Source organism: Sturnira hondurensis, unplaced genomic scaffold (genome assembly GCF_014824575.4).
Source record: "Sturnira hondurensis isolate 20B ecotype Veracruz unplaced genomic scaffold, ASM1482457v3 Scaffold0024152, whole genome shotgun sequence".
NCBI lineage: Eukaryota > Metazoa > Chordata > Mammalia > Chiroptera > Phyllostomidae > Sturnira > Sturnira hondurensis.
The window spans coordinates 9314624-9342370 of NW_028096783.1; the positions used below are offsets into that span (position 1 = coordinate 9314624).

Consider the following 27747-nt stretch of genomic DNA (forward strand, 5'->3'; position numbering starts at 1 on the left):
ACCCGTGGACAGAATGATGAAGTTCAGTTTTCTGGTTTCCTACTTCCTGTTCGGTAACCGTCGCCCACTTAGCAGGGTTCCTGCCTTCAGAGGGCGCTTGGATTGGGACAAGTGTGCACGTCTGAGCTGCATCAGTGTCCCTGGACATCCCCTTCACTGTTTTTTAGCCTCTGGGGATGTCTTTGGTTTCCTGTCTTCAAACTGATGTCGCCCAGCTTTACCCTGAGAGCAGACTGTAGTTTCCTCCAGCTGCTGTGACAGTGGTTTAGAACACTCATATTATCTTACAGCTCTGGAGGTCAGAAATGGGAAATGGGTTCCACGTGGCTCAAGTAAAGGTTCTGGTGGCCCTAATGGTGAGTCCTGGTGTCTTTCCTAGCTCCCAGAGGTGCCCACACCCCTTGGCCAGTGCGTACCTCCTGTGTCTTCAAAACCAGCATCTTCTCATTTGACGCCCGACCCTTTGGCCTCCCTGTTTCATTTCTAAGGAGCCATGTGATTACCTTGGGCTCTCCCTGATAATCCAGGGTGGCCCCCAGTCCCACGGTACTCAGTCACATCTGCTGTGTAAGATCACCTATCCACTGGCTCCTGGAATTGGGGTGTGACCGCATGGGGGAGGCGCAGCCTTCAGCCCACTGGAAAGTACGACCACACCTCCCTTCCCTAAAAATTGCCTCCTTCCACCCTCCGTCTTCCATCGGCTGCCTCGCCTCGCGCCTTCCTATACCCAGGCCACCCCTTCCTCTCCAGCGCTGCCCCCAGTCCTCAGGGTTCCCACCCAGCACTCAGGATACGTTAATAATTTCCGTCCCCTGCCCGCAGTGTAGCGGTGGCCTCCGAGCGCTCACACCCCGGGAGAGCCGCTTTCCCTCCCTCCCTCCCGGTGGCTGCTTTCCTCCCCCGCTTCCGCACTCGCCCAGCCTCCCAACGGATCGCTAAAGGAGAAATGTAGAGTTATTGCTTTTTAATTACAAGTGCTATTGTAACATCTATAAGGAAGAACACTTTCAGCTTAATTGAGACCAAATGTGAAGTTAAATTAAATGAATAACTAATTAATGGAATGCTCCCGCACGAGCCCCCAGTGAATGCTGAGGCCCAGAGAGGAGGCAGGTGCCGCCCGGGGGACCAGGCCTGCCCAGCGCCTGGCTGTGGCTGCGAGCCGGGGCTGGGAGGCCGCGGCAGGTCGGACCTCAGACCTCTCCCCACACTCCCGCCCTCAGCCACGTCCCCCTGGCCGAGGCCAGGCTCTGCGCCCGCGTCCGCCTGTCCCTGGTGCCACACGTACCTGTGGGCGGGCGCGGGCGTGCCCTCATTTCCCAAGCTCTGGATCTGACTCATTTTAACTACTTGCCTGGCCTGCTCCCTAGCCAGCTGGGCAGCCCCGTAGCTCAAGCCCTTCACGGTCTCTCTTCGCGTGCCTTTCCCGCTGATCCCTCCCCCAGCCCCCTTTGGGGCCAAGCCCCTGCCCCTCACGTCCCCTCGCATCCCCTCTTGCGTGGTTTATGGATGCGCGCTGGATGCGCGCTCATTGCGGGCGTGTCCCCCAGGGCTCTTGGAGGGCGGGCAGGGTTTTGTGCCCATTTTCTAGATGAGGAAAGGGGCCCAAAGCCAATAAGGGGGGCGGGGGGAAAGCAAAGACCTCGAAAATGCCAAGAACAGTGTCCGCCCTCTGACCCAGGAAGAAAGAGGATGGTTGGCCTAGTGAAGAAACCTGTGTCGTCCCAGGAGGAGCCAGGAGGAGCCAGAAGGAGCCGGGGCCACGCGGGTCTCTACCACGGGGTTAGGGCTCCATCTAGCGGCCCCCTGAGGGACGACGCCAGGAAACCTTGATGGGCAGTGTTCCCCGACGCGGAGCATGTGGCACCGCCACCTGCGAGCCTTGACAATCACCGGTCCCTGATTGGCTCCTGATCTCAACGTTGGTGTCAGGCGCCCAAAGATGTCCGTCTCCGTCACCACCGGCGTGTGTGCTGCCTGTTCTAGTGCTGAGGGACGTGTGTGCAGCTAACGCGGGGCCCGCGCGGCGGCCCAGTTCACGCAATGGCTCTTCCTTCTGTGGGGCTTCCAGCTCCCGGTTCGCCCCACGAATCACTCTCACTGTCCCGAGTAACTCCTCCGGGAAGGCCCGCGCAACCAGCCCCAGCACCCAGCGGGGGTCCCCGCCCCCGCCCCACCCCCCAAGGACCGGCAGGGGCCCAGGCCCCAAGGAAAGCTGCGTGGGCGCTAACAAGAGCTCAGACCCACACGCCAGGAGCTGCGAGGGAGACAGAACGGGTGCGCAGGGGCCCAGGGGCCCAGAGGACAGGGAGCCCCAGCTTGTGACAGCTCCTGAACCTGCTCAGGGCGTCCATCCCGTTCTGGGCGCAGCTGCTCCGTGCGGAGAGCAGCGCTGGCATCCGGGGAGCACTCAGTGACCACCGACACTTTATCAAAACACTGGTGTTTTTATCATAACACAAACTGGTATTTTCAGTCGTGGCCCCGGCTCCCCACCCCTCAGCACTGCCTCCACGTGTTGTCTTTGCTCCAGACATGGAGGGCTGGGGCGGGAGGCGGGGGTGAGGCCCTCACTCTTTGGGGTGGCACAGGCACCAGCCCAAAGTGAGGGCTCCAGCTCGCCCCTCCCCCTGACCCCAGAGGGTACAGACAGCCCTGCCTTTAACCCAGGTGGGTCAGGAGTGAGAAGCAGGATCAAACAGAGACAGAACAGCTGGTGGACAAAGGGATGAAAAGAGCCTGGGTAGCCCCGCAATCAGGTCAGAGTCCCATTGGGAGGGGCCAGCTGATCACAGGGGTTCAGCTTGCACACATGCCTCTTCCGCCTCGGCTCTGCAGCCTCTCCCTTCTGTCCTGGAATGTGAACAAGCAGGGGTCTGGGCAGATGCTTCCCTCAGCCAGATGGGGGCACCATTGTCCCTCAGCTCCAGCCTGTCCCTCTGCCTGGTGTCCTCTTCCCGCAGAGGGCCCCCCAGCCTCCAAGCGTCCCTGAGCGCAGCGCTGGCTGGCTGGCGGTGGAGCAGCAGGCTTGCCCGCAGCAGTCTGTGGTATTTGGGCTGTCTGGCCTGGGGGACACTTGGGGACTCAGCTGGGGCCTTCTGTGCTTCTTTTCAATCAGGGCCTCATATTTCTTTATACCTGAAGGAGGAGGAGAGGGGCAGTGGGAGAGAGAGTGAGATGCAGGTCCATAACCTCCTGCTCTGATGGTGACAACAGGGAAGGGGGGGGCCTGGGGTCCTTGAATAATCGCCTTAATGCTTGTTTTCTACATCGGGGCTTCCTCCCACCTCTTCAGCACAGGGAATAGGCCAGATTAAATTTAAAACCTTACAATATTTGTATGACAGTTGACTGCTTTAAAAAGCAACACCACACATCACGTATCATCTCAGCCTCAGATCAACCCCGTCAGGCGTTTAGGGAGAAGCATCTCCACTTGACACTTACAGATGCGGAAGTTCAGGGAATTAAACCTGAGGTCTTATAAGATAAAGGTGAGCCGAAAAGTCGGGACTGTGAGGGGGTTCCGATTCCAAGCCGGGTACTCATTCTGCTCCCCATGTACGGGGACAAGCTGAAGTCTTAGGCACATCGGAGCCCTGAACCTCTGGCCTCTCACCTCTAAGTGAGCGTGTCTGCCTCTCCAGGAGGCTGGGAGGGGAGCTAATCTATCTGAGTCAGGCTCCTTCCAGGCCCAGAGAGAGGCTTCCTAAGGGTTCATTCTTTTCCCCGTCTGCTTCTTTTCGACCCTGCCCCTGCCCTTGGCCTGGCGCAGGAAGGCAGGTGGAAGAAGCACTGGTCCCACAGTCCAGGCCCCCTGCTCCTCCAGCGCAGGGCAGGACAGAGGTCTCAATGCCTCCTGCTCTCAGTTTTTCTCCCTGGACCCTGGATGAGGCCTTCCCTCAATAATGGGCGGTTCCCATGACCCACATCTCCCACCCAGACCAGGTCTGCGGCTCTGCCAGCCTGTCCTTCACAAGAGGAGAGCCAGAAAGGCCAGGGCAAACCTCAGCCCCTGCACAGAGCCCACCTCTCGCCACCAGCTCAGCCACCAGCCTGTCTGTGCAGCCTCCATGCCCACCACCATAAGTAGCAGACAGAGCACACCAGCCGGTCACCAACACTGATTCGATTTTGTCCCAGAAGCTTTGATTGGGTATTGATTCTTTCTGCATGCCTTGGGCAGAGGGGCCCAGGGACCCTTGGTCTGAACTTCTGGAGCACCAGCAGCGCCGGGTTGGGTTCAGAGAGAACACGTTTCCCAGGCTCTGCCTGCTCTGCCCTGGGATGTGTCTGAAGCCCTATTGCTGTCGCAGAGAAGGGGCTGCCAGCCTTGGTAGCAGCTCAGACCTCTTAGGAAACACATCCGAAGCACCAGGGTCTACTTAGGTTGACAGTCTTTGGAACTGGCCCCAAGGAGAAAGAGGAAGTTGGAAAAATCACACGGAAAGAGAGAGGATTTGCATGCAGGACCCGCTCTGATGGCACATGAGCCGCAGGCTCCAGGACATACTCACAAAAGTCATGGGACTCGAGGAAACTATTACCGCGTGGGGGTTAAGGCCAGACAAGAGCTAGGGAGACACATAGGACAACAGAGGGAAGGTTAGTGGCTGGGGCGGGGGCGGGGTGGGCCTTGGAGGAACATGCCCAGGGCCAGCGGCACTTCCCCAGGTCTGCGCTGGAGCTGGGCTCAGGCCGGGCACAGGGCACCCGACCACGGTTCTGAAGTGAGATTGGGAGCGGGGGGCGGGGTCCAGCTCTCCCGAGGACTCACCCGGTATCTTTGCTCAGGGCTGATTTCCAGGCCAGGATCTCTTTGTACACCAACCGGCAGAGGAGCTGGGGGAGTTTGAGGCCCGGGGGAGAGGTGGACATCAGCCTGGAGCACAGGCTTGGCCCCAGTGCTGGTGACCAGCAGTGGGTGGGCAGGAGGGAGATGAAGGGCTGGGCCCACAGCCTCATTCACAGGGGTCGCCCACGGCGGGTGAAGTGGCTCTTAGCGAAGGGCTGCTGTCCAGAGCCCCTGGTGGACAATGCTCAGGGGTCTAGCCTTGTGGGACAGGACACCCCACAATACCCATGTGGGCACCCCAAGAAGCCTTACCAAGCAGGCCAGGACATCTGCGGAGATGAGCATGTAGAAGACGTTGTTCCAGCCCGTGGGGGAAATGAACCCAGCCAGCAGGGGCCCCAGGGCCGCGCCTGTGTGGAACACAGTGTCAGAGCAGGGGACGCACCAGGGGACCCCGCCCATGGGATGGCCACAGTCCACACACCCCAGATGGGCTCAGCCCTCAGTGGCCAAGAGCCAAAGTCGGTCACGGACCTATGGACCCGGTGCCGTCAATGATGGCCGTGACAGTGGACAGTGCCTTTGCGTTGCCCTTCAGGCTCTTGTGAGTCCCCTGGGGAGAGAGAGCAGAGTGAGGGCCCAGACCAGGCCTAAGAGGCACTGACCTGGGGACAGGCGGCACTGAGGCTTAGAGTTGAGAGGAAGGGGTGGGGAACCATGATGGATTCTGAAGGACTCTGAGGATCTTGTCTGTGTAGCCAAGAAACGGGGAAAGGGCTCTGGGGACCAGGAGACAGAGGCCCTGTCCAAGACCTCAAGTGACCCCTGGCATCGGGGAGGTGGCCGCACTTACTAGGTCAGCTGAGACAGCAGTGGTGATGAGCGAGTAGGGGCCATTGACCAGGGCCCCGCAGATAATCAGCATAGCTGCAGTGGCAACAGAGACAGCAGACAAGGTCAGAGGCCAGGGGCTGTGGCCAGCCCTTTCCCTGTGGCAGGGTGGACCCCTGGCATCAGACCGAGCACCTCTGCTTCCCTCAGCCTCCTGCCGATGTCCCCAAGGCAGTGCCCTTCCTGGGGCCTGGCAGTGCACGCAGTGTCTTACCTATGGAGAGGGTGACCCCGTTCTGGCCAAATTGGTTGTACACGAACAGCTGGGAGAGAGGAAGAGAGAGGCGGAGTTACGTCCAGGCTTCCCACGGGCTGGCCCCCCCGCCCCGTGATGGACTGGAGCATGGAAGTCTGGAACAGCCCACTCTGTGCTGCCCTGGGGTCCAGCAGCGCCCCCTGCTCCTCTCCCTTCTTACACCCAGACCTCTCACTCTTCAGATGTCCCAAGGGGGGGCGGTGGGTTCTAAGATGTGGTCATTTATTGTTTCCTTTCCCTGGAAAATCTCTCATATCTAGCCTCAATCTCCTATTCTTTCCTGGGTCCAGAAGTTGATCAGCTGGTCTCCGCTTCTCCGCCAAGGCCAAAGGTCACTAATCCCACACTCTCAGACTGGGTCTCTTTGCTGTGCACAGGGACACACACAAACACATGTGCATAAATGGTAAGGTGCACCCTGTTCAGCAGCCACGCACAGGTACACAGGCACACGCAGGTGGCCCTGAGGTCGTACGCACCAAGGGGGCAGCCAAGATCAGCATGACGCAGCAGGTGGTGGCCCTGCCATTGATGTAGTCGGAGATGAGCCCCGCCAGGATGCCACCTGGAACACAGACCGACTCAGCTGCCCCAGGCCCAACCTCCCACCTGCATGGTGCCCCAAGCCTGGGCCCCATCACTCTGCCCCTCGCAGGCCTGGGTCTGGCCTTCCATAGCCCGCAGACATCTGCCTCTAATGTCCTCCTTGTACCCACTGCTTTCGGGAAGACCAAACTCCAGGGCTGTCTTTCTTAGGGCCACACAGCTGGGCAGGAGCCCAGGTCACATCCCACGGGCAACCTGTCCCTTCTTTCTGCGCCCCCCACAGGAGAAGAGGGGAGTGCAGCGCAGAGGCCGAGCTGGGCAGGGCCTCACCCACGATGCCGCCAACGTCGAAGAGTGTGGACATGTCCCCTGAGTCCTTGGCGCTGAAATGAGCTATGGAAAATGCAACAGTGTGATCAGACCCAAGGGCTCAAGGCAGACATCCTGCACTGTCCCAGCCAGAAAGCCCCCAGCCCAGGCCCACGGCCTCCTTCTTCAGAGGAAGCAGTGAGAACCCATGGGGAAGTGACTGGCTGAAGTGACTTTCCAAGTGTGTGGCCAGACACCTTCTCTGGCCCCCAACCTGACCTGCTGTCTTCCCAGGCGGGATAGCCTTGCCTCTCAGCCCAGCCCTCCCCTGAAAGCACTGGGACCTGGCCTGGGAGCCCAGCCCACTGGGCCCCTTCCTGTGGGGATAAAACTCTCCCTGAGCCTCGGCCCACCCAGGCAGCTCCTGCCCTGCTGCTGACTGAGTGGCCAGCCACGGCCAGGAGGCTTCCTGTCCACCTGAGGTCTCTGCCAATGCACAGAGCCAGGAGGGAGACTCCCAGGAAAGGGGCCCAGGCCTTGCCCTAGAATTAGGAAAGGACTCTCCAGAAGCTCGACTGGGAGCCCAGCCCTCAGGGCTGACTCACACTCCAAAGGCAGCACTGAGGCCACGAAACAAAGAGTCTCAGGTCCAGGGAGCTGCCCTGAGGCTCCACCTCTATTTTTGCAAGATGCCCCTCAGATGAGAGCTCTGGGGTAACTTATAGTTTGAGATTTGGCCCTGATTAATGCTCAGGGTATCCTGTTTAGAGTAAGTACAGTATATGGCAGGCAGCCTTGGCCCTTGGCGCTCCATGGAGGGAACAGTGCAGCCCGGGGTGGGGGCCTGGGCCCTGGCACGGCTCTGAGGCCCAGGGCCTGGGGCAGGGGCCACTTCCTGTGGAGTAGCCACCTGAGTTATGGCAGAGCAAAGACCCAGCCCAGATGGACATAAACATCCTTTTCAACCCCAAAGGGACCTCTCCTCCTCTGTCCATCCTTGGATGGGGCAGAGGCGGGAAGAGCAGTTTGTGGGGTGGGCAGGGCAGCCAACCCAGCACGGGGCAGAGCCCCCTGAGGCTGCAGGCAGCCCCTGGGAGAGGAGAGCAATGCTCCCCGCCTGGGCTACAAGCAGTGGGTGGCTCCCCGGGCCTCTTCCTGCAGCTGGGGGAAACTTTGGGAGGCATTCAAAAGGCGGGGCTTGTCTAGTACCCTCTGATCCCACCCTTCAGTGGGCAGAGAAGGCGGGGGTGGGGGTGGCTCTCTCCTACACTGAACAGTAGAGAAGTTAGGGAGGGTTACAGGACAGAGCTCAGAGCCCTGTCCCCAGTTCCCAGGGGGGAGAGGCGGCTGGAATCAGGGTGTCAGGGGCAGCATACAAGGCTCAATGTTCCATTTAAAGACAAAAATCTCTTCTTACCCTACAAGCGGTTCAGCGGGGATCCCTCCAATATCCCAGACTCATCTGCATCACACAGTAGGTTTCCTGTCAGACCAGAGACCCCGCCTCACCTTCTCCTCCCCCGGGACTTACCCACGTTGGAAATGTAGAGGGGCAGCCAGTAGAGGAAGGTGTAGCTGACCAGCTTGGCGAAGAGCAGACACAGAGAGAATTCAATCACGCCCTGGGAGGCATAGCAGAGGGCTTGGTGAAGTGGACGCTCCCCAAGGGGCAGCCGGGCACCTGCCACCCCCACCCCACAAAGCCCCTCAAGGCCACACCCACTCTCGGTAAAAGCACTGGGCCTGTGGCCCCAATGCTGCGGCAAGACAAGCCTCCCCCGACCCCACCCCAGGCATCTCCTGTGAAGAAACCCTGGACACCATAGGTCCCCCTGAGCCTCCTCATCTCCTGCAGAAAAATCTAGAGAACCTTTCTCCCCTCCACCCCTCAACTCCTCACCGGAATCATGAGTGCCCCCCAAAAGCTGATGGCGGCCGGCTGAGCGCTCGGCTCCTTGGAGGATCCAGCCGCCGCCTCCAGACTGCGCTCCTGGTGAGAGTAGGGGTTACTCCCAGGGTCCTCCGGGTTGTTCTGATTTTCTTCCAGCCCACCCTGAACAGAGATGAGGCCCTGCTGTGGTCACGTGCGTGTGCCACCTCCTACCAGCTGGAGGGATGACCCGCCCCACCTGAGAGGCAGGGGCTCCAGAGTGGGAAGGGGTGTGTGTCCCTCCCCTGGGCTGGACTAACCACCTGCAGGCCCCTTGGACTGGTGAGGAGCCAACCTAAGGGCCTGGCATTGGGCCTATGTCGTAGCCGTGTGCCCAGGGCTTCCCCCTCTCACCCCCCAGTCCAGTCTGGGGGTGGAGTGGGGGGCAGGGCACGGGCGTGGGGGCTTGCACTCACGTGGTGCTGAGGGGGGGTGCAGTCCACATCTTCTGGGTCTGAAAATGAGAACATTCTAAGAAGCTTTCCTCAGGTTGGGCCCTCCCCCTTGCACTAAGACTAGTTAGTCCCTTGCCCCAAATTGGCCTCAGGACAGAGCGGGAACTGGGTGAGGGGGTGTGTCCCGGGAGACCCCCTGCCAGGCCTGGCTCCTGACAGCCAGCACCGCCCTACTGCCACCCCAGGGACTTCCGTTCTCCCCATACAGAGCGGCCCACCACCCAGCCAGGCTGACTCTCAGGCTGTCAGGGAATGGGGCTAAGAACAGCCAATGTGGGGGTGTCCTGCCCACCCCAACTCCCCCTTTTTACCCCTCAGATCCAGCCAGCAAGTACCAAGCACTGACTAGGAGCCAGGCATTCAAACTACCCGTGCCGCTCACACCCTCACCTGCCCCGGGAAAGGCATGTGACAGTCCCATCTACACATGGGAATGCTGAGGCTCAGAGAGACTGCTCGTCCTGTCAACCCCGGCCCTATGACCCTTACACTTCCCACCAGAGCCAACTGCCCTCTCCCAGCGTGATGGGCCCGGGGAGGGGGTCCGCTCACACTCGATGAGAAAGAGGAAGGTGAAGACTCCCATGGTGGCGATGATGATGCCTGGCACGGCGAAGGACAGGCCCCAGGGCCCGCTCACCCAGACGCCCGCGATCAGGGTGCCCAGAATGTTGCCCACGGACGTGTGGGAATTCCAGATGCCCATGATGAACCCCCGCCTGGAGGGAGGGGGAAGGGAGGGCAGGAGAGCAGAAAAGGTAAAAAGGCAAGCACAGGGTTCCTCTCGGCTGCTCTTGCCAAGTGCCTGAAGCTGTCCTGGCTGCAGACAGCCTCCCTGCCAAGACAGAGGAAGGGCGGCTGGGACCCAGCGAGGGGCAGCCAGGCCTGCGGTCCCTCAGCAGCACGCAGGGCTCCCCAGTGGAGCTCTTGTTCTCCTAAGGGGTCAAGCCCCCAGCCCTCTCTCTTCCCTGTGTCCCCGTGGCTGTGACTCTTAAAGCACCAGTCCACCCCTCCCCACCCCCAGCCACTTGGCAGTGTCTGGAGAGTTTTGACAGGCACTGCCTGGGGTGTGCTGATGGCCTTGCAGGCGGGGAGGCGGAGAGGATGCTGCTAAACACCTGCAAGGCGCAGGACGGCCCACAGCTGAGAACTGTGCAGCCCAGAGTGTGAAGTGTCGAGGGCGAGAAAGGCTCCTCGAAAGCAAGTTTTTGTGTGTGTGTTTTGTTTTTTTTTTGCACAAAAGCCAGTTCAAGAAAAAAGAATACAGTTTTACAGGCTTCATTTATACTGTTAGGAGAAATGGAAATTCATTTGGTATGAGGAAAAGCATAACTGAGGTTGTGTTTTATGCCCCAAAACCTTATCAGTGGAAGATCAATACTGCTTTCTGGTCACTAAAATGTTTATCTCACTCAGCATGTGAAAGTCAGCAAAACGCAGACAAGTTTCTCATTCCCCCCTGAAATTACATGAGGGGTCTGTGAGTGACCTCCTCACTCCCCCAGCCCTCCCAGGGAATCCCCTGCTCACACTCCTTTGTCACACTCACTTCCCCTTCCCGAACCAGTTGCCAACACAGGTCACAACCGAGGGCCAGCCCGTGGTCTGGACGAGGCCATTACAGATCTGCGGGGAGAGAAGCAGCAGGTGGGACAGGCCCCGTGTGCTGCCACCTCTCTGCTGTGACCCAGCCTGGGTTGAGGAGGGTCAGTGTCAGGGTTAAGGGGCCCCCACGAACCACCACACAAGCCTCCCTCTCCCCTTGCACACATACGCACCCCCTCTGTGCCCTCTGGCCCAGATTCTTGGCTGCAGAGACCCAGTCCCTCCAGCATGGTGAGTGAGTGACACCAGGGCGGGGCTCAGGGCTGACTCGAGGGAGCAGGCAGAGGCCTGGGAGGTGGGGGTCAGCCCTGTGGAGCACCACAGAGGAGCAGTGGGATGGGCACGGGGGGTGGGGCCCAACCCATGACCTGGGAGCAGCAGGGAAGGACCAGCATCTTTCTGTGATGGAAATGAGAGGCCAAAAGCAAGATGGAGGCTCATACCTGAATGAGCACAAAGTACCAGAGCTCATGGATGTTCCAGAAATACGCCAGGCCGAAGAGTGAGGTGAAAAGGCCGCTGAGCAGCATTCCGGCTGTAAGGTAGTAACGCAGGGGCAGCCGCTCCCCAAAAATCCCACTGGAGAAGACAGAGTTAGGTTTGTGCCTTTCCATTCCCCTGCCTCCATTTCTTCCCCCACCACACCACGGGAGTGACCCTGATCAAAGTGGCGACCAGTGACCTCCATGCTGCCACAGCCAGGGACAGCCTCTGTCCTGCACTCACTAGACCTCTGCTTTACTCGAAACTGCTGACCACACTCCTGGAGGTGTTCTTTCCACCGCCTGTTTGATTGTACTTTTGCCAGTCTCAGCCCCTACCCCTGGCTGACCACAACTGCTCATTGACTTCCCTCAGGGGTAGTCTGGGATCGAACCCGCGACCTTTACGGTGTATGGGGACAACACTCCAACCAGCGGAGACACCCAGCCAGGGCTCAAGGAGCAGTCTCTCGAATCCTCAGTCTGTTCTCTCCCTCCCCCAGGGCGGCAGCACTGCACGCAGATGCCCTCTGGACACCGCGGCTGGGGGCTCCCAAACGCTAAAACTGAACCCCTCGGCCTCCTTCTCTGGCTCAGCCCCTTTCCCTGTGCCCTCACTGGAATGGATGGTAGCCCCATCCTTGGCCACGCAGGCCAGAAACAACAGAGTTACCTCCGAGTCCTGCCTCTCCCTCCCACCCTTCACATTCAGTCTCAAAGGCCCACCTATTCTACTCTTCCTAAAAAAACTGATTTGAGAGGAGAGAGAGAAAGAGACCGTGATGTATTGTTCTATTCATTTATACCCACATTGGCTGGTTTTTGTATGTGTCCTGACCAGGGACTGAACCTGCAACCTTAGCGTATCCAGACGACACTCTAATAGACAGAGCCACCTGCCGGAAGACCCATTCTTCTCTAAAAGGGCTCTCCAATGTGCAGTCTCCTCCCCGTCTCTATTACCATTGCTCTCTCTCAAGCGTTCCTCAAAGCTTAGCTGGACTCTTATCAACCTGTTTCCTAGCACAATGATGACCAGGCCTTCAGTCTCGCCCTCCCTTAACCTACCTTTCGTCCCCCGCAGAGTGATCTGTCTGTAACACACACCTGAGCACGACACCCTGAGCAACACCCTTCAGTGCCCCTCGGTGCCCATGCCCGGCACACAGGGCCTCACTTCATCCCTCAGCTCACAGTCCCACAGACCTGGCACTAACCCCGCCCACCCACAGAACCTGCTGCTTCATGTCCTCACACCCCTCATGCCTCACTCCACTCCGCCTCCCTCCACGGACTGCTCTGCACCAGTGCAAACAGGATCTCGTTCCCACAGCCTTCCCTTATTCCTCTTCTCTGATCCCAGCTGGGACGAGTGACCACCTCTGGGCCACCAGAGCATCCTTTCCAGGCAAAAGAGGCCCTGAACGCGGGAGTCAGCCAGATGAAGGAGCAGACTGGGCAACCCCGGAAGGAACAAGAACAGCTGCACATCGATCACACGTGCAGAAGTCTTGGTCTCCTTTCCACCTGGGGAGCCACTGGCCCTTTCACTTCGACCCTGTGCCCCCCCCCCGTTAATCAAGGGGAGGCAGCAGCTCTGAACCAGCCACTCCGGCTCCGCCTCTCTCTTACCTGATAAACATGCCGATGGCGTAGGCCACGAGGAAGGCGTTGTCCACGCCCCCCAGTAACTCCTTGTAGTTGTTCTGGTCTGAAAGCAGAGGGCAGAGACGAGGCTGGTGGCTCGGCTGCCCCTGCCAGCAGCCTTTCTGGCCATGGACAACCCCTCCCTGGGGAGGGGAGCAGGGAGTGGGGAGCAGCCGGCCCCTTTCTTACCAAATGGAGACCAGTTGCACCACGTGGTGTCGTTGGCATCATGGGTGGCATTGGAGGGCTGGATTATCTCTGAGCAGTTCTGGTGTAAACGGCTCTGGACAGGCAATGGGATGCACAGGTCAGGGGCCCCGACGCCCATTTAGCCCGGAGAAGAGCGAGCAACCCTTCTCCCCAGCCACGCCAGCACCATGGCCTCCCCACTGCACTCTGCTCCTGCCTCTGGGGCCTCCTCCTGCAGGAACTGGCTACGGGGACAGGCGGCCACATGGCTCCCTCAGTGAAGGCAACACCCAGAGAGCCCAGTTCCCTCACTCTCTGCACCTACCCGTAGCCACTAACACTGCTGTCTCGGTGAATTAACTCACGAGGGGCACCTAGAAAGTTCTCTGGAAAAACAGAGCCACTGAAAGGGGAAGCCAGACAGTGAAGGGGCGGCTCGGCGATCACAGAAGGATAGCCATGGGCCAAGTTCCAGATCATTCTGCTGCAGTGTATTTCCGCCAGGGCCCGTGGTCTCCCGTGCTCTTCCCCACCCCAGGCCAGCCTCACCTTCACCACACTGATCGGCTTCCTGGACATGTGAAAGCAGGTGTAAATTAAGAAGGTGAGCAGCAGGATGAAACCTCGGTACCTGCAGGAAGAGGCGGGCATCTGGATAAGCAGGAAGGCCTCGGGCCACCTGTGCCCACTCTGGCAGCCCCAGGGCCTCGGCACCCCCAACTCTCCACCCCGGGCTCTCCTTCAGACACAAGTGCCTTGCGCGGAGGCCACAGGGAGGGCAGGAGCAGATGCCCGAGGCCAGGAAGCTCAGGGAGCCCTGCCTCCTGGTTCCGACGTCCGAGTGCTCCCCACAGCACCAGCACCCTGGCCAACACCGACCTGTTCCTCCTACTCTTGCCCCTGTCACCTCTGCATCCATCTGGCCTCACTGTGGTTGGGGTCCCTTGTGTAGCGGGTGTAAGAGAGATGGGGGTGAGGAGTTGAAGTCTTTTATTTTTTAAAGATTTTATTTATTTATTTTTATAGAGAAAGAGAGAGAGATAAACATCAATGTGTAGTTGCCTCTCATGCACCCCGCACTGGGGACCTGGCCTGCAAGCCAGACATGTGCCCAGACTGAGAATTGAACTGGCAACACACTAGTTCGCTGCAGGCCAGTGCTCAGTCCCCTGAGCCACACCAGCCAGGGCTTAAACCCTTATTTAAAATGCCGGAAATGATGGGAGTGGGTGGGAAGCTGATGGGGCAGGAGGGTCTGTGTTCACGGTGAGCCAGTGGCCCTCTCGTGCCCAGAGCACAGCAGTGGCCTGCGCGTGACCATGCTCTAGAGACCATGCCCGTGACAGTGCTGCTGACAGTATCCTCTTCCCTGCCCAGTCTCACCCACCCCCTAGTCAGCAGATCATGCTTTACGTCTGTGGCTCACACATCACATGTGCCCTCTCCCATCCCCTACTCCTCACCCCACGCCCTGGTCTGGGATGGAAAGAACAAATCAGCCAGACACCAGTGAAGTTTCCATGCATGCCCCCCTGCCCCCCTTCTCCCGAGGGTCTGGGAAGGGGCTCCGTGCCTCTGACTCACTGTCTACTTCCCCAGCACAGCATCAGCTGGGCAGGGTCAGAGGCCAGGAGCCAGGAAACACATGGAAAATAGGCTTTGTGATGGTCCCCAGCCCAGGTGGAAGGACCAGGCATTCAGAAAGACCCAAAGCCCCGGTTCAGTGAAGATCTCCTGGAGAAGGATACAGAGGAAGGCCAGGAGGGACTACGATGCCCTTTGCATCCCTCAGCTCAATGCACCTAAGGGGCAGGACACTGTGGCTTCCATCTGCTCATTCTGGGGTCTGCCTCCAAAGCCCAAACTCACTGCCTCCAAATGTGTCATGCAGGCTACCGCTTGTGAGATCAAGGGGTGTTTCAACAGAGCCTGGATTTAGGCTGGGCTCCCAGGCTCATCTCTACTCACCCCTGGCCCTGAGCTTCCCCCCTGGGTTCCTGTCTCCATTTGCCCCACTGCCCCCAGTTCATCTTGTTGTAACAGGGAAGATACACCTGCACTGCTCCATTACCCAGCTTGAAATGTCTCAGAGGCTCTCCATTCCATTAGGAACGAAGTCCAACTACTGTCTAGTCTGGCTTTCACATTCCTCCGCAACCTGGTGCCTCTGGCTCTCAGCTCCCAAGGGTGTGTGGGTTCTCTAGGGACTTGCGTATTTTCCAGGGAATCTGGGGTTACTCCAAGCTGTCCATCACACTGAGTGGCATCAGCAAGCTTGGCTGCAGCAATGTTTTCTGGGTTCTGCCCATTGGTAAATGGCTCAGGACTCCCAGTTCGGGGGCTTAGAGTATCTGAGGGGCATTTGGACAGGGTGCCTGCAAGCCTTCTTCATAGGGCAGTGGGTGGAAGAAAACCACAGCCCTATAGGAAACTCTGACCAGTGCCCCGCCTGGGAGGCTGCCTGGCCTGGGGAAAGGCAGAAAGCTTTGAGCGAAGCCTCTAACTGACTAGGCAACCAAACGCAAGTCCCTCCTGCTTCTTTGCCCCTGGTTCCCTCCTTCAGTACACACGGATGACACCACCAACCACATCTATCTCAGAGAGAGGTGAACACAATATTATTGTCCCCTAGTCCCTAGGTCCCTGTTATGTCACCAGGAAGACTCCTGGGACACAGTTGAGCCTATCTTGACTGCCATGTGGCAGCAGCCACTGACCCTGGTGATAAATTACACCTTCTCTGAATCTGAAAGGTCCCTGGGGCCCCAGCTCCGACTGTTCTCCCATGACAGGCCTGGCAGTGAGGCCCCTCCCGTGGCAGCACCTGGCATTGCCCAGGATGCCAGGCCGCACCTCGGTAGACACTCGGAGCCCCCTGAGGGGCCAGTCAGAGCCACCAAGTCGCTCAAAGCCTAGCTTGGTTGCCAGACCCCCTTTTCCTGCACCCCCACTAACCACCAACACACAGACCCCACTGGAGCACCAGGCCCTGTCCACCTAGGAAGGACCCAGGCCACCCTCCCTCGGCTTTCCCCTGCCTGTGTCCCCGCTGTTCTCCCTGCCCTTCCAGCAGTCACAGGCCAGTGAGGAGACGGGCCGAGTTGAGGCGACAGCGCCATGAACGTGGACAGCCCTGCATGACAAGGACACAGGGAGGGGACGCCGGGGCCCCTGGGGTAGGAGCAGGGTCAAGGAAGGATTCTTAGAAGGGAGGCTGTAGTTGAATCTTCCAGAACAAGCAGGAAGCAGCCAGGTCAACCAGAACTGGGGGCAGGGATCATGTCCGGGACAGCAGACTGTGTGTGCAAAAGCAGAGAGCGTGAAATAACACTGCCTGTTTGGGGAACGCCACATAGTCCCGGATGTGCAGACGGCAGGACTGAGCCAAGCTGGAAAGGAGGCAGGGGACAGGTCATGCGGGGCCGAGTGGTGGAGGTGACAGTGACAGAAGTCATGGAAAGGAGCCTGGATTTTCTAGATCAGAGAGGTCTGGACACCATGCAGGCGAAGTTGGGGGAGAGGCAAGGCTCTGCTCTGCACTCTGTTTTGGGAAGCCCGAGACAGGCTCCCTCCCTGACGGCAGGGCCAGCTCCCTCCACCTTTCCCGTTCTGCCACCACCCGCCCCCCCTCCCCCCCGCACACGGCTTCACACAGGGCACCCTCGGTGGTCCATGGCAGGGAGTTCGTTTCTATGGTAGAAAAGAGCAAGGACTTAGGACTCAGGCAAAACCTGGCCTCACTCCTTACACCTGCTGCTCTTCTGAAAAGCAGAGTTGACACCTTTCTCACAGAGCTACCGACAGGTTAGGGGGATGAGGAAGCAGAGCTGGAGGGGCTGGAACAGCCCCTGCTGCTCTGTTATGGGAGGTGAGCGGGGTGGGCCGGTGCCACACTCCTCTGTGACGGGAGTTCCAGGCTCTGGACTCCCTGGAAGGTCAGAATTCGGAGGCCAGGACGCCCCCTCCTGCGCATTTCCCCAGGACACACACCTGGGCTAGCTGAACCAGCAGTGCCCTCCCCTTGCCTGGGGCAGAGTCCAGTGCCCACAGGTGGCTCGCCAGGGTACCAGGGTTCCCTTAGCAGCAGACAAGAGGCTCAGTAGACATCCGCACTGACACCCTAACTGACAGGGGTCCAGCCCTGCCCTTTTCCAAGGGCCTGGCCTAACCTCTCTCAGCTCCGGCCCCAACCCTGAGTTGTAAAATCAACAACCAAGAGCGCAGGAGAGTCACGACTCCTGGGGATGGGGGGCAGGGGGTCCTCTGCAGTGCTGTGTGATGCACCAGACCTGGCACTGGCCTTCCTGGGACTTCCTGCCTGGCCTCCGCGTGATGGACAGATGAGTCCAGAGTCCCGCAGCTGGCTGTGCAAAGTGCACTTGGAGCCAGGCCCCCTCTGAGTTCCACCCTCTTTCCATACCACTTTGGCAGCTGTCCTGAAAAAAAGACCAAGGTGCACCGCTCAAAGGGGACTGGGGACATCTGTCAGGTTAACAGCTGGGCAAAGCTGAGGCCACAGCCACCAGACGCACAGCAGCACACAGGAAGGACAGCAGCCGCACTCCCGCAGCACAAACTGCAGGTTTCACTTCTCTCTGTGCAGCCCAGCCTGCAGCATCCGGAGGCCCAGAGGGCTCAGAGGGCAAAGATGCACAGCGGGGCTTTGCCTAGCTACCCAGGGTGGCTGCGAGGGGAAGGGATGGCAGCCTGGGTGTGGGCGGGGTCGAGCTGGCCTGGCACAAAGGCCACAGACCATGGACATGTGTGGCAAGGTCCTCCAGGCTATCCCAGGAGGGGCCGACTGCCCCCAGGACTCTAAGCCTTAGTTAGCAGGAAGGGACACTGTCACACCAGATCTTAGACAAGAGGCCAAGAAGCAATGGAGAGCTGACACTTTTCCGAGTCCCACCTCCACTGGCCTGGCCCTGGGTACTGAGTAACCAAGTCCAACAGAGAGGAGGACCAGCAATCTCTCAACGATAAGCTGAGTCCAACATACTCTTCTGAAGGAACACGATAATGGCTTTATCAAGCACGTTAAGACTTTTCACTAAGAATACCTCTGATGTGGGAGCCAACAACACATTGTCACAAAGTAGCAACAGACAACGAACAAACAAGGGCCTATTACCACCCAAAGGACCCACCACCGGCACGATTGGAAACAAGTTAACAGCTCAGCAGAGATGCCGACCTCAGGAGACGCGGCCCTCAGCAGAGACGCTGGCCCTTCCCCAGTGGCTCCCCAGCCAGTCGTGCCCAGTCCCTGCATCCCCTTTCCTTGCTTTGCCTACATGCTGACAGTCCCCTCGCCCGTGTAAGGCCCGTGGGGACTTACACTCCCTCATCAGCAGACCTCCACCGCTCTCTGCCTTAGCTAGGGGTTGCTGGGTAGGTGTCTAGGGCTTCTACCGTGGCCACGTGACAGGTTATGCTGGCTGTGGCTGCAGGTGACCTCAGCACTTGCCCCGAGAGATCTGGCTTGGTGGCCTGTCCTTGGATGTGCCTGTTCTATAACTCAGGGGATCTGAGAAGGACAGAGTCCTGGGAGCCACCAGGCCAGCAGTGACAGCGCCCCCGCTCCGCCCCTGCCAAATCCCCACTGCCTCTGGGAGACTTCATGGTGGGCAAAGGCCCGCCTAGGACAGATAGTGCAGGGAGGAGTCCTGAGCCAGGCCTTCAGTGTACCAGATGGAGCAGGGACAGCCCAGGTCTGAGTGGCCTCTGAGCCCTGAGGACACAGAACCGAGAGCCAGCCCGAGGAGCCCTCTGCTTGCTGCCCTTCCTCTGGCGGGGCGCTTGCTCAGAGAGGGGGCGCTGAGTCAGCGCTTGGCCCCAAGCTCCTTCCCACAGGAGGGTCCCACAGGAGGAGGCCAGTGGGCCCAGGACTTTATAGGATAAATAAGTAGATAATAGAATGATCTTGTTTTAGGAATGATTAAAATACGGATTGTTTTACTTCGAGAAGGAAGCTAAGTAGGGGAACCCAGAGCATTCAGACAGAACGAAAGGACCTGGCTTTAAGCTTCAGCATGAGGCTTTACTCAGGCAACTGAAATAACTGTGAAAGGGTGTGAGAGGTGGCCATTCTCCTGAAGGCTAGGCCAACAGCACAGATGGAATCGTGTTGGTGGTGGCAGAGCCGCGTCCTGCCCAGGGAGGGAGATGGTGGCCTTCCTCTCAGAATCCTGCGGGGGCCTCATGCCTCACCCCTGTCTGCTCCTGCTGAGCAGGAAGGACCCAGGAGATGAGGCCTGAGCCAGAGGCCAAAGCAAGAGCAGCAATACTATCTGTGCTCACTCCGCCCCAAACACTGACTCGGGGACTTGACCCCCAGTTCTGCTGTGACTCCCAAACAGCTCCTCTCTGACCTCAGCAATCGTTGGCACAGCTGGACTGGAAGAAATAAGGTCCTGGCTGACAACTTAGACTGTTCCCAGACCCTTGCTGCCTTCCAGGGGCCCAGTCAGACAGTACTACCCAAAGCCAGGAAGGCGCACAGCATTCTGGTCTGTGCAGAGGGAAAGAGGAAATAGCAGAGTGGAGGAGGAAGCAGGAGCCGCTGGGGAGAAGGCAGCAAGCACACGAGGGGTGGGGGAGGGGAGGCAGGATCACGCACTCTGCTCTGTGGGTTGGGCCCTGGACCTGGAACCCTGAGGAGAGAGATAATGAGGATAATGGGCATGGCCTTTCCAGGCTGTGCTCCCCAGCTGTCTTCCCTGTTCAGAGCAGCCTTTCAGTATCACAGCTCAGTTTAAGGGGCCCCTTTATGCTACCTTGCCTGGCATCTCTTCACAGTTACCAGGAAAATAAGACCCAAGAGAGCTGTCTGGGCAGCACCAGAACCCTGATCCAAGGTTGTCTGGCAACCTGGAAAAGAACGTGAGACTTGGGCCCGAAAAGGATGTCTCAGTTTCTGGCTCTGCTGCTTCCTGTGACCTTGGGCACCTTGTCTGACCTCTCAGAGCCTCAGCTCAACCTTCTAAACGAGACAATCAGCTGCCACCACACGAGACTGTCGGGGAGTTAGACAAGATGCAGTGCACCTGGTAGCATGAGCCCTCAGGAAACTCAGAGGACAGGGCCATTCACTCTAGCAGTGGCCACTGGCCAGCCTTGGCCTTTCCAGCTCACATGGGAAGAGTCGGCTGTGTGTGAGGGGAGACAGCAAGGTGGGGGGGAGTTCACACCACAACTCCTGCTTTCCTGCCTCCCCTCCCAGCATCCGGGCTCATCCAGCGGGTCCCTCCTCCCACAGGCTTCCCTTCTCCCTGTCCTGAGCTGTTCCCACTCGCAGGGCCCCAGGAAATGGTCCAGCCCCATAAGCGCAGCCCATCACACCTCTGGCAAGACACCCATGTTGCTAGCTGCCCCAGATATGTCCGTGCAGATGCAGACACAGAGGTGGCGCACTGACCAGACCCAGAGCTGTGGAGGACTCCGAAAGGCCCTTGAAGTAGCTAGCTCTCTGCCCCGTCCTGGCCCAGGGGGCCTGCCTGAGGGAGATGGGTGGAAACTCTGCAGTCTCTGACTTTTGCTCACACTTGCCTCCCGGGACCCTGAGTGTTCCTGCAGCCCCCTTGCTCCTAGCTGCAGCTACATCCTAGGCTCTTGAACAGACAGGTACACCTGCACTTCCAAGCCTTTTTGCTCCACACCCTCTGCTCATAATACCTCCAGCTCCACCAAGTTACAAGCTACCTTTTCCTCCTAATAAGGGGGAATCCCTGCCTCCACGGAAACTCACAAGCACCCAGCAGTTACCAGGCACTGACTGTAAGCTAGCCACTGGGCTAAGTGCTTTAATTGGCTTCTCATTCAACTGCACTAAAACCCTGTGATATAGGTTCCCTGTGATTTCCATTTTAAGGACAAAGATTGGGAGCCTCATAGAGATTAAGTGATTTGTCTAAGGCCAAATGGCCACGAGATTGATCTTTTCCCCCTTCCCTGCCCAGATCTGCAGGACAGAGTGGGAGTCAGGCTAACCAGGGTTCAAATTTCAGTTCAGCCACTTATGGGCTGGGTGATGCTAGATAAGCAACATAGGTTCCTTGGGCCTCAGTATATGCACGTAGGTGGGGACGCTTTGCAGTGAGCTACAAATCAACAATGCCAAATACAGAGCAGGAAAAGCAAGTAGAGGAACAGTCTGTAATTCGTGTCTAGTCAGTGCTTAACCTGAGCTGGTCACTGATCTGAGTACTTTAATCCTCACAACGTGTTACAAGAAGGTACTACTAGGATTCACACTTTACAGATGAGGAATCCAAAGGTCTAGCTACGCCTGCTTTCTTCACTTCACTTCCACGTCCTCCCTGGGGACTTGTGGAAGCAATAAATTTGATAATGAGCATCCACACCCATTCTCTAGTCTGATCCTTAGTTCCAAGAAGGTAGGACCATGTCTTATTCACCTTTATAGACCTCAAATCTCAGCATAATAATGTGCCTACAGTAGGAACTATAGTAACACATAGTGTTTGATAAAAGTCCAAATCTACGTTCATGAGCAAAGAAGTGAAAGAACAGTTCTTGGGCCCTGGCTCAGTGAATTGAGCACTGGCTTGTGAACCAAAGGGTTGCTGGTTTGAGTCCCAGTCAGGGCACATGCCTGGGTTGCGGCCAGGTCCCCGGTGCAGGGTGAGAGGCAACCACACACTGATGCTTTTCTCCCTCTCTTTCTCTCTCCTTTCAGCTTTCTCCAAAAATAAGTAAATAAAATCTTTAAAGAAAAAGAACAATTCTTAAGCACCCTCATTAGCCACAGGGGTTCAAGAATGCTCACATACCATGTTTATGACCCAGAACCTGCCTTTTATTGATGGGGAAACCAAGGCTTAGAAAAGCCAAGCACACAGGGCACACAGTGGCGAAAGGGCTCCAGTCCACCTGGAAGATGCTGGTGAGCACAGGGGTCAGACTCCCGCTGTAGGACGTGTGTGACCTAGGTGTGTGTTTGTGAGCCCTTCTGAAATGCCTGTGTGGTTCAGGCTGTTTATAACTAGCCAGCCTCCCCACAGTCCCCACCCCCGTGTTCCCTGAAATACAAGGTAGTTTGGTTAAAGGGTATGAGTCACATCTATGAATGAGACTCTATTAGGAACAATGGCATCAGAGAGGTACAACTTTGTATCCATGGTAATAAGATGGATTTATGTTTATTAAGAAGGAAAAAGAGAAGTTTTATCCTGAAGTGAAACAGCTGGGCCCTGGCCAGGGTACTCGGTGGGCTGGAGCCCTGTCCCACGCACCAACAGTTTGTGGGCTCCATCTCCGGTGGGGCCACACAAGAGGAGGCAACTGATCGGTGTTCCTCTCTCTCACGTCTCTCTCTCAAATCAATAAAACATCCTCGGCCGAGGATTTAAAAACAAGTCGTTTAAAATGACTGGTTGTTCCAGAATAAGGAGAGAACAATGAAGGACAAAACCTGAATAGATAAATCTGTAGGTTGCGAGCAGGGAGTTTGATTTGCCTTGGATGACAGTGTGTACAAGTAATGAGTCTAAAGAGAGGCAATTAAGTGTTTAGGAATTGTGTCAAAGCTGGCTCAGCTTTTATTCTATTCACATCATTTTTCAAAAAGAGGCTATGGTTCCTTTAGTATCAAATATAACGTCAATTCACAAGTAGAATTTGGTTTTCTGTCTGTTAAAATCACAAAATTTTCTTGAGTATTGGTTATGGGTCTGCTCTTAATGAGAGATTATAAAATGTTATTTTTACCTTCCTAGATTTCTCTAGGAATCTGCCTAGACAGCACACATTCTGTGTCTTACCAGAATAACACTCCATGCTTTCTAAAACAAAGACTCCCTTTTTGGTAAGAGCTGTTTCTTTATGGTATCATCTTCTACATTCATTTTTAAACAAAATATTATCACTTTCAAATGCGTGGGACAAGCACTGTTTCTTAGCACTAGTGATAAGCAACCAAATCTCTTAAACACTCCTGATTTTGCCTTCCCCAAATCAAATCCCAGACACAGAATAAACTAAGACCATCAGGATATTGTTTGTACCTAAGACTCTCTGAGATGCTAAAAAGAGCTCTTGGAAAATCACAAAGATGTATTCTTTTGCCTTTTAAAAAGAGAGGCTAGAAATAATCAGGTTTATTTAATATGTTATTGTTGACCAATTACATGGAAATAATTATGAAATTGAGATCCTCAACCTCCTCTAGGTCAAACATTTTGTATCCTCACCTGAGGACATTTTCTCATTGCTTTATAGAGAAAGGAAGGAAGAGAGAGAGAAACACTAAAGAGAGAGAGAAACGTGGATTGGTTGCCTTCTCGTACGCATGCCAACTGGGCATTGAACTCACAACCTGGGTATGTGCTCTGACTGGGAATTGAACCGGTGACCTTTTGGTCTACTGGATGACATTCCAACCAACTGAGCCAACCGAGCCAGGGCTCTAGGTTAAATTTTAAACAGTAAGTGTTATTATTTATGTACAGTTCAGAAATTGTATGTTGTGTGAGAAGTTTCTGTGGATCTCTCAGTGCCCTCTCTGGTCCACGATCTGTTTCTAGGTGCCGGTGTCTGGTGACGCATTCCCTAATAATAAGAGCATAGCGTTACCGGTCATGATCGCGGTTATGATTGGAAATGTTACCTGGGCGGCAACCTTACTTCTTGGAGTCTAACACCTTCTAGGTCAGTGGTTTTTCACCAGTGGATGTGCATCCTAACACAGGTGTTTAGGACTTACTCCAGACTTCCCAAATCTCTTCAGTCGATATTCTTGGTACATCCTTGGTATGTTATGTAAATCATGTCTCTGGATTTCTATCTCAAGAGTTTTCCTCTATAAAAAGGATGTTCATCCATTTTTAATAAGTCAGATATTACATTCACTGTCTTCTTTGAAATTAGCCTCCTTACATTTTTAGCCACTGTCTAGATTTTGGGGGGTGAGGGGGTGGCTTTGTCTTGTTTTGCATACTTCAGGAACAGTTACGTTTGCTTTTCGGCTGCATTGTTCTTGTCACGAATTCTCATCAGGTCATTCACTTTTCAAAATTATCAGTAATAAGTTCATGTATGCTTTTCTAGGTCTCTGTCACCTACAATAGGGTTTTGTTTCACTCCGATGCTTCCTGAAGGAAGTATGCCTCCGATTGACCTGCAATCAGCTGTAGGTCAAAGGTCTTATCCTTGACGACCAAGAACGGTCTCAGAAAACACAGTACCAAGAACTTCCTCTTAGGCACAGGCTTCCCGTGGCATCACTCAGACATCTTCAAGAACACACCAGTGGACTGAGTCGGGACTGTCGAAACTCTTTAGTCAAGAAGCAGACAGGTTGTAAGACCGCTAACCCGATTCGATGGAACAAGAATTAACCACTCAGAACGGAGTGACCGCTGTGGGGTGGTTATCGTGTGCCTTTGGAACACTATAGGTGCTGTTCTCTCGTTCTCTTCTCTAGGTATAGGGAGAAGCTCTTTCTTTTTCTTCTTAAACTACACATAACCCAGGACAATTTAGCACTCTATCTTTGTGAACGGAAGTGAAGCATTTGTGAATATCCTCCCTACCTGATTGCCTAGAGTTCATCAGCTATTGTGGAGTTTTCTTACTTTCCACAGCAATACAGTTATTTGCAAAAGTTTAGTAACAATCTGTCCCCTTGTTTCACAGCATTATTAGAAAAATTGGTTATGCAGCCAAGGCCTTCCCTGGAATGTCATCATCGATAGTGATGCCCATTTAATCAGACAAACTAGTCCCTTTTAAGGCACTGAGGTGGACTCTGTGAAGCCAATACTAATAAAACCCTCCCAATAAAACTGGCTTACTGTTTCCTCTTACAGGCAAATAAGGAAGGTCACTTCCTGGCCAGCCCAAGGACCTTAGGATGTTTGGAGGACCTCAGGAAGGGATGAATTTGCCCACATTTGTAGGTAGAGCAGGTAAAACCTGATTTATAAGTGGGCATGCTCTTTGGAGTCTCTCTTTGTAAATTATGGTAAAACACAGGGCCCAGGAGAAGGCCTGCTGGAGTGTGGTGGGCAGGGTAATAATGTGGGTGTAGTAATTCATAGTTTTCATTTCAACGTGTCACCTAAAGTGTCACAGTGTGCTTGAGGGTGATACTGTTATGTTACAGAATTACATGCTTACGATTTTTGTGATAAAAAGGGGTGTTATTTTGCCAGACCCTGCATATGCAACATAACATTTTCCATTTTCACCATTTTTAAGGAAACAGCGCAGTGGCATTTGCTCCCTTCACATAGCTGCACAACCGTCTTCACCCCCCATCTCCGGGGTCTTTTCACCTTCCCAGACTGGTGCTCTGTCCCCACTAAACAGTGACTGCCCCTCCACCCCCCACATTTTCTTTTTTCTACATTATAACACCTTCTAAGTCCCTCATTATGAGTAAAATGAAATCTTTAACACATGCTCACTTTTATATTCTTACGAGGGTCAGGTTTTATCTGTTTCTGAAAAATGTATTTTAACAGTCCCAAACTCAGAAGGGACCAAATGCGTCACGTACCCACGTGATGGAGGCAGGGAGGCATGAGGACTGTCACCAGCAGGAAGGCGCCTGGCACGACCAACTGGCCCAGGACCACAGGCTTAAGAGTGTGGGCCCTGTGGCTGTAAACCCAGGCACAGTGGGCCATGTGCAGGGCTCCTGCCCTATCTGAAGTGAACTCCTTAAGTTCTATTAATACAACTTGGGGATTTAGGCCCAGTATTGCTCCACTTGTTTTTCAAGAGAAGCCAGGAACCTGGCTATTTATGTTGAATTTCATAATTTGTAAATGATGAAAAAATTTGTAAACTAACAGAATACTAAAAAAACCCCAAACACTGCAGACCCAGCAAAGCCCCCAGTGTCTATCTCTGAAGGCTGAGCTGCAGGCTCTGCACCCCCACACCCCAACAGGCGTGGTCTCCTCCACTCCCCTTGGTCCAGGGGGAAGCTACTGTGGAAGTGGCTGGCCAGCTGCTGGGGTTGCCCATTGTGGGGGTAACCACTCAGCTGAGGGGCAGCTGCCTGCTCTGGTCTGAAAGGTAAGCCTTCCCTGGTAAGTCTCCCAGGGCCTGGAGGTCCTCAAAGCAAGCGCCCAGGACCACTGAGCTCTGGGCCTCTGTGTTATCCAAGGGTGAGAAGACCACACAAGACACTGCAACTCCAAAGGTCACTTTGCAGCAACTCCACCACCCTGGCCTCGGCTCCCAGGCCCACAAGTCGGTTTGCCCAGATGCTCAATAATATGGAAGTGAGAAGGTCTGAAGGTCCGCCCCGGGGTGGGGTGTGTGTGTGTGTGTGTGTGTGTGCACATGGGGTGTGTGTGTATGTGTGTGTGTGTGTGCGCGCGTGTGTGTGCGCGCGCGCGCCAGCCATTCATTTTCATCCTCCCGCCCCCACTGCTGAAGGAGCCCTGGCTCAAGGGCTGCGAGACTGCCCGACGCCCGGTCCCTGGTGCCCCTGCTCCCTGCCCATGGAAGGGAAGCTGCCCGGGCGGCGCACCTCCCTCCCCAGCTCTGCTCACCAGCTGTCCCTGGAGAAGGTGCGGAGCAACCAGATGCCCGGAGCCAAGGAGGACCGCATTTTGCCTGCTGGCGCCCGAGGGAGGCGGCGGGGTAGACAGAGCAGGGCGCAGGATGGTGTGTCTCAGTCGGCAGCAGCTGGGTTTAAATGCCGCGCCAGCGGGCCCGCCTCAGCCTCGCTGCCGTGGTCCCGCAGCCCCCGCCCCCTGGCGCCTGACCGCCCTGGAGTCCTGGCCAAGCGCAAACCGACTGCCCACCCTCCAGCGGATGCGCCAACCCGGGATTTTCTCCTGCTTTGCCTCGGGCTGGGGACACGCAACGCACGGAACTTCTGGGGCCACTCCCGCCCGAGTTCCTCGCTCAATGCCTCACAGGGAACCGAAAGCCACAGCCCACACGTCTGAGCTCTATGCTACACCCTGTCTGTCGTAGCTGTTCTTGCAGCGCCTTCGGGTCCCCAGAAGCAGTGGCCCAACAGAGACGGGAAACTGAGGCAGGCTGGAGAGCTGGAGCTGACACCCGGTGCCCCTCATTACACCGCTGAGTGTGGGCGCCCCTCGGAGAGCAGGGGGTATCTCAGGGAGTTACAATACGAGTCCCAAATACACCCCCCGGGCGGGACAGAAGCTTCCCGTCCCTCTGACCCCACACGGTGTGTTGAGGAAGACAGGACCCACCACGCCCCGCACAGAGACTGGCCTCCTTGTACTCCCAGTGACAGTGCAGCGACAGCGTGGCAGCTAGTGTCTCCCTCCGGAGGCAGCAGCCAGGACGTGGCCAGCGAAGGCCAGTCTGGGGCACAGAATTCTCTGCTCTCAACAGCACCCTTCCAGCTCTAGCCTGAAATCTCCAGCATATTTCCACCTATATAAAGAAGGCACCACAAGATCTTTTAATAGGAACCTAGGGACCATCTACAGAGGGTGGAGAGGGAAGCGTTCACCCTGAGAATAAAGTTGCTAACAGAACATAAAACAGCACTGTGTTTGTGCAAACCACTGTCCGCCCTGACCCCACCTTGCCCCTAATTTCTGGGAGTGCCCAAGCCCTTGGTTGCTCTGAAGGTGGAGCAACACCTCCACCAAACCGGTTAGAATCAGGAATAATGAGCTTGG

General features: G+C 56.2%; 1 protein-coding gene and 1 long non-coding RNA gene across 4 annotated transcripts; one reads left to right on the forward strand and one right to left on the reverse strand.

Annotated features, from left to right (window-relative positions):
• Window positions 1-2429: 2429 nt before the first annotated feature.
• Window positions 2430-26785, reverse strand: SLC37A2 (solute carrier family 37 member 2). Of its 3 annotated transcripts, XM_037038303.1 has the most exons (19): window positions 26635-26783; window positions 13658-13739; window positions 13109-13202; window positions 12905-12983; window positions 11234-11369; window positions 10735-10811; window positions 9738-9904; window positions 9147-9184; window positions 8701-8853; window positions 8332-8422; window positions 6822-6884; window positions 6425-6510; window positions 5904-5952; window positions 5652-5725; window positions 5333-5411; window positions 5111-5208; window positions 4781-4845; window positions 4521-4577; window positions 2430-3141 (listed from the first exon to the last, which is right to left on the reverse strand). In XM_037038303.1, the coding sequence occupies exons 1-18, from the start codon at window positions 26691-26693 to the stop codon at window positions 4547-4549; spliced, it is 1521 nt and encodes a 506-aa protein (XP_036894198.1). In that variant the 5' UTR covers window positions 26694-26783; the 3' UTR covers window positions 2430-3141; window positions 4521-4546. The 3 variants fall into 3 exon arrangements, with proteins under 3 accessions (XP_036894198.1, XP_036894199.1, XP_036894200.1); XM_037038304.1 differs by lacking the exon at window positions 4521-4577 and having other exon boundaries at window positions 26635-26784; XM_037038305.1 differs by lacking the exons at window positions 2430-3141; window positions 4521-4577; window positions 4781-4845; ... (1 more) ...; window positions 5333-5411; window positions 5652-5725 and adding an exon at window positions 5732-5834 and having other exon boundaries at window positions 5873-5952; window positions 26635-26785.
• Window positions 11270-22041, forward strand: LOC118981512 (uncharacterized). Its single transcript, XR_005065356.1, has 3 exons — window positions 11270-11392; window positions 18978-18984; window positions 22031-22041. It is a non-coding gene; the product is annotated as an uncharacterized LOC118981512 (long non-coding RNA).
• Window positions 26786-27747: the final 962 nt, after the last annotated feature.

Excerpts from the sequence above, each read along its gene's own strand:
- SLC37A2 (XM_037038303.1), bottom strand. The coding sequence starts at position 26,693 with ATGCGGTCCTCCTTGGCTCCGGGCATCTGGTTGCTCCGCACCTTCTCC. Across the intron at positions 11,370-12,904 it reads GCCATCGGCATGTTTATCAG|TGGGATTTTTGGGGAGCGGC; the intron begins GTAAGAGAGAGG and ends TGTCTTCTCCAG. Across the intron at positions 6,511-6,821 it reads CGACGTTGGCGGCATCGTGG|GTGGCATCCTGGCGGGGCTC; the intron begins GTGAGGCCCTGC and ends TCTGTGTTCCAG.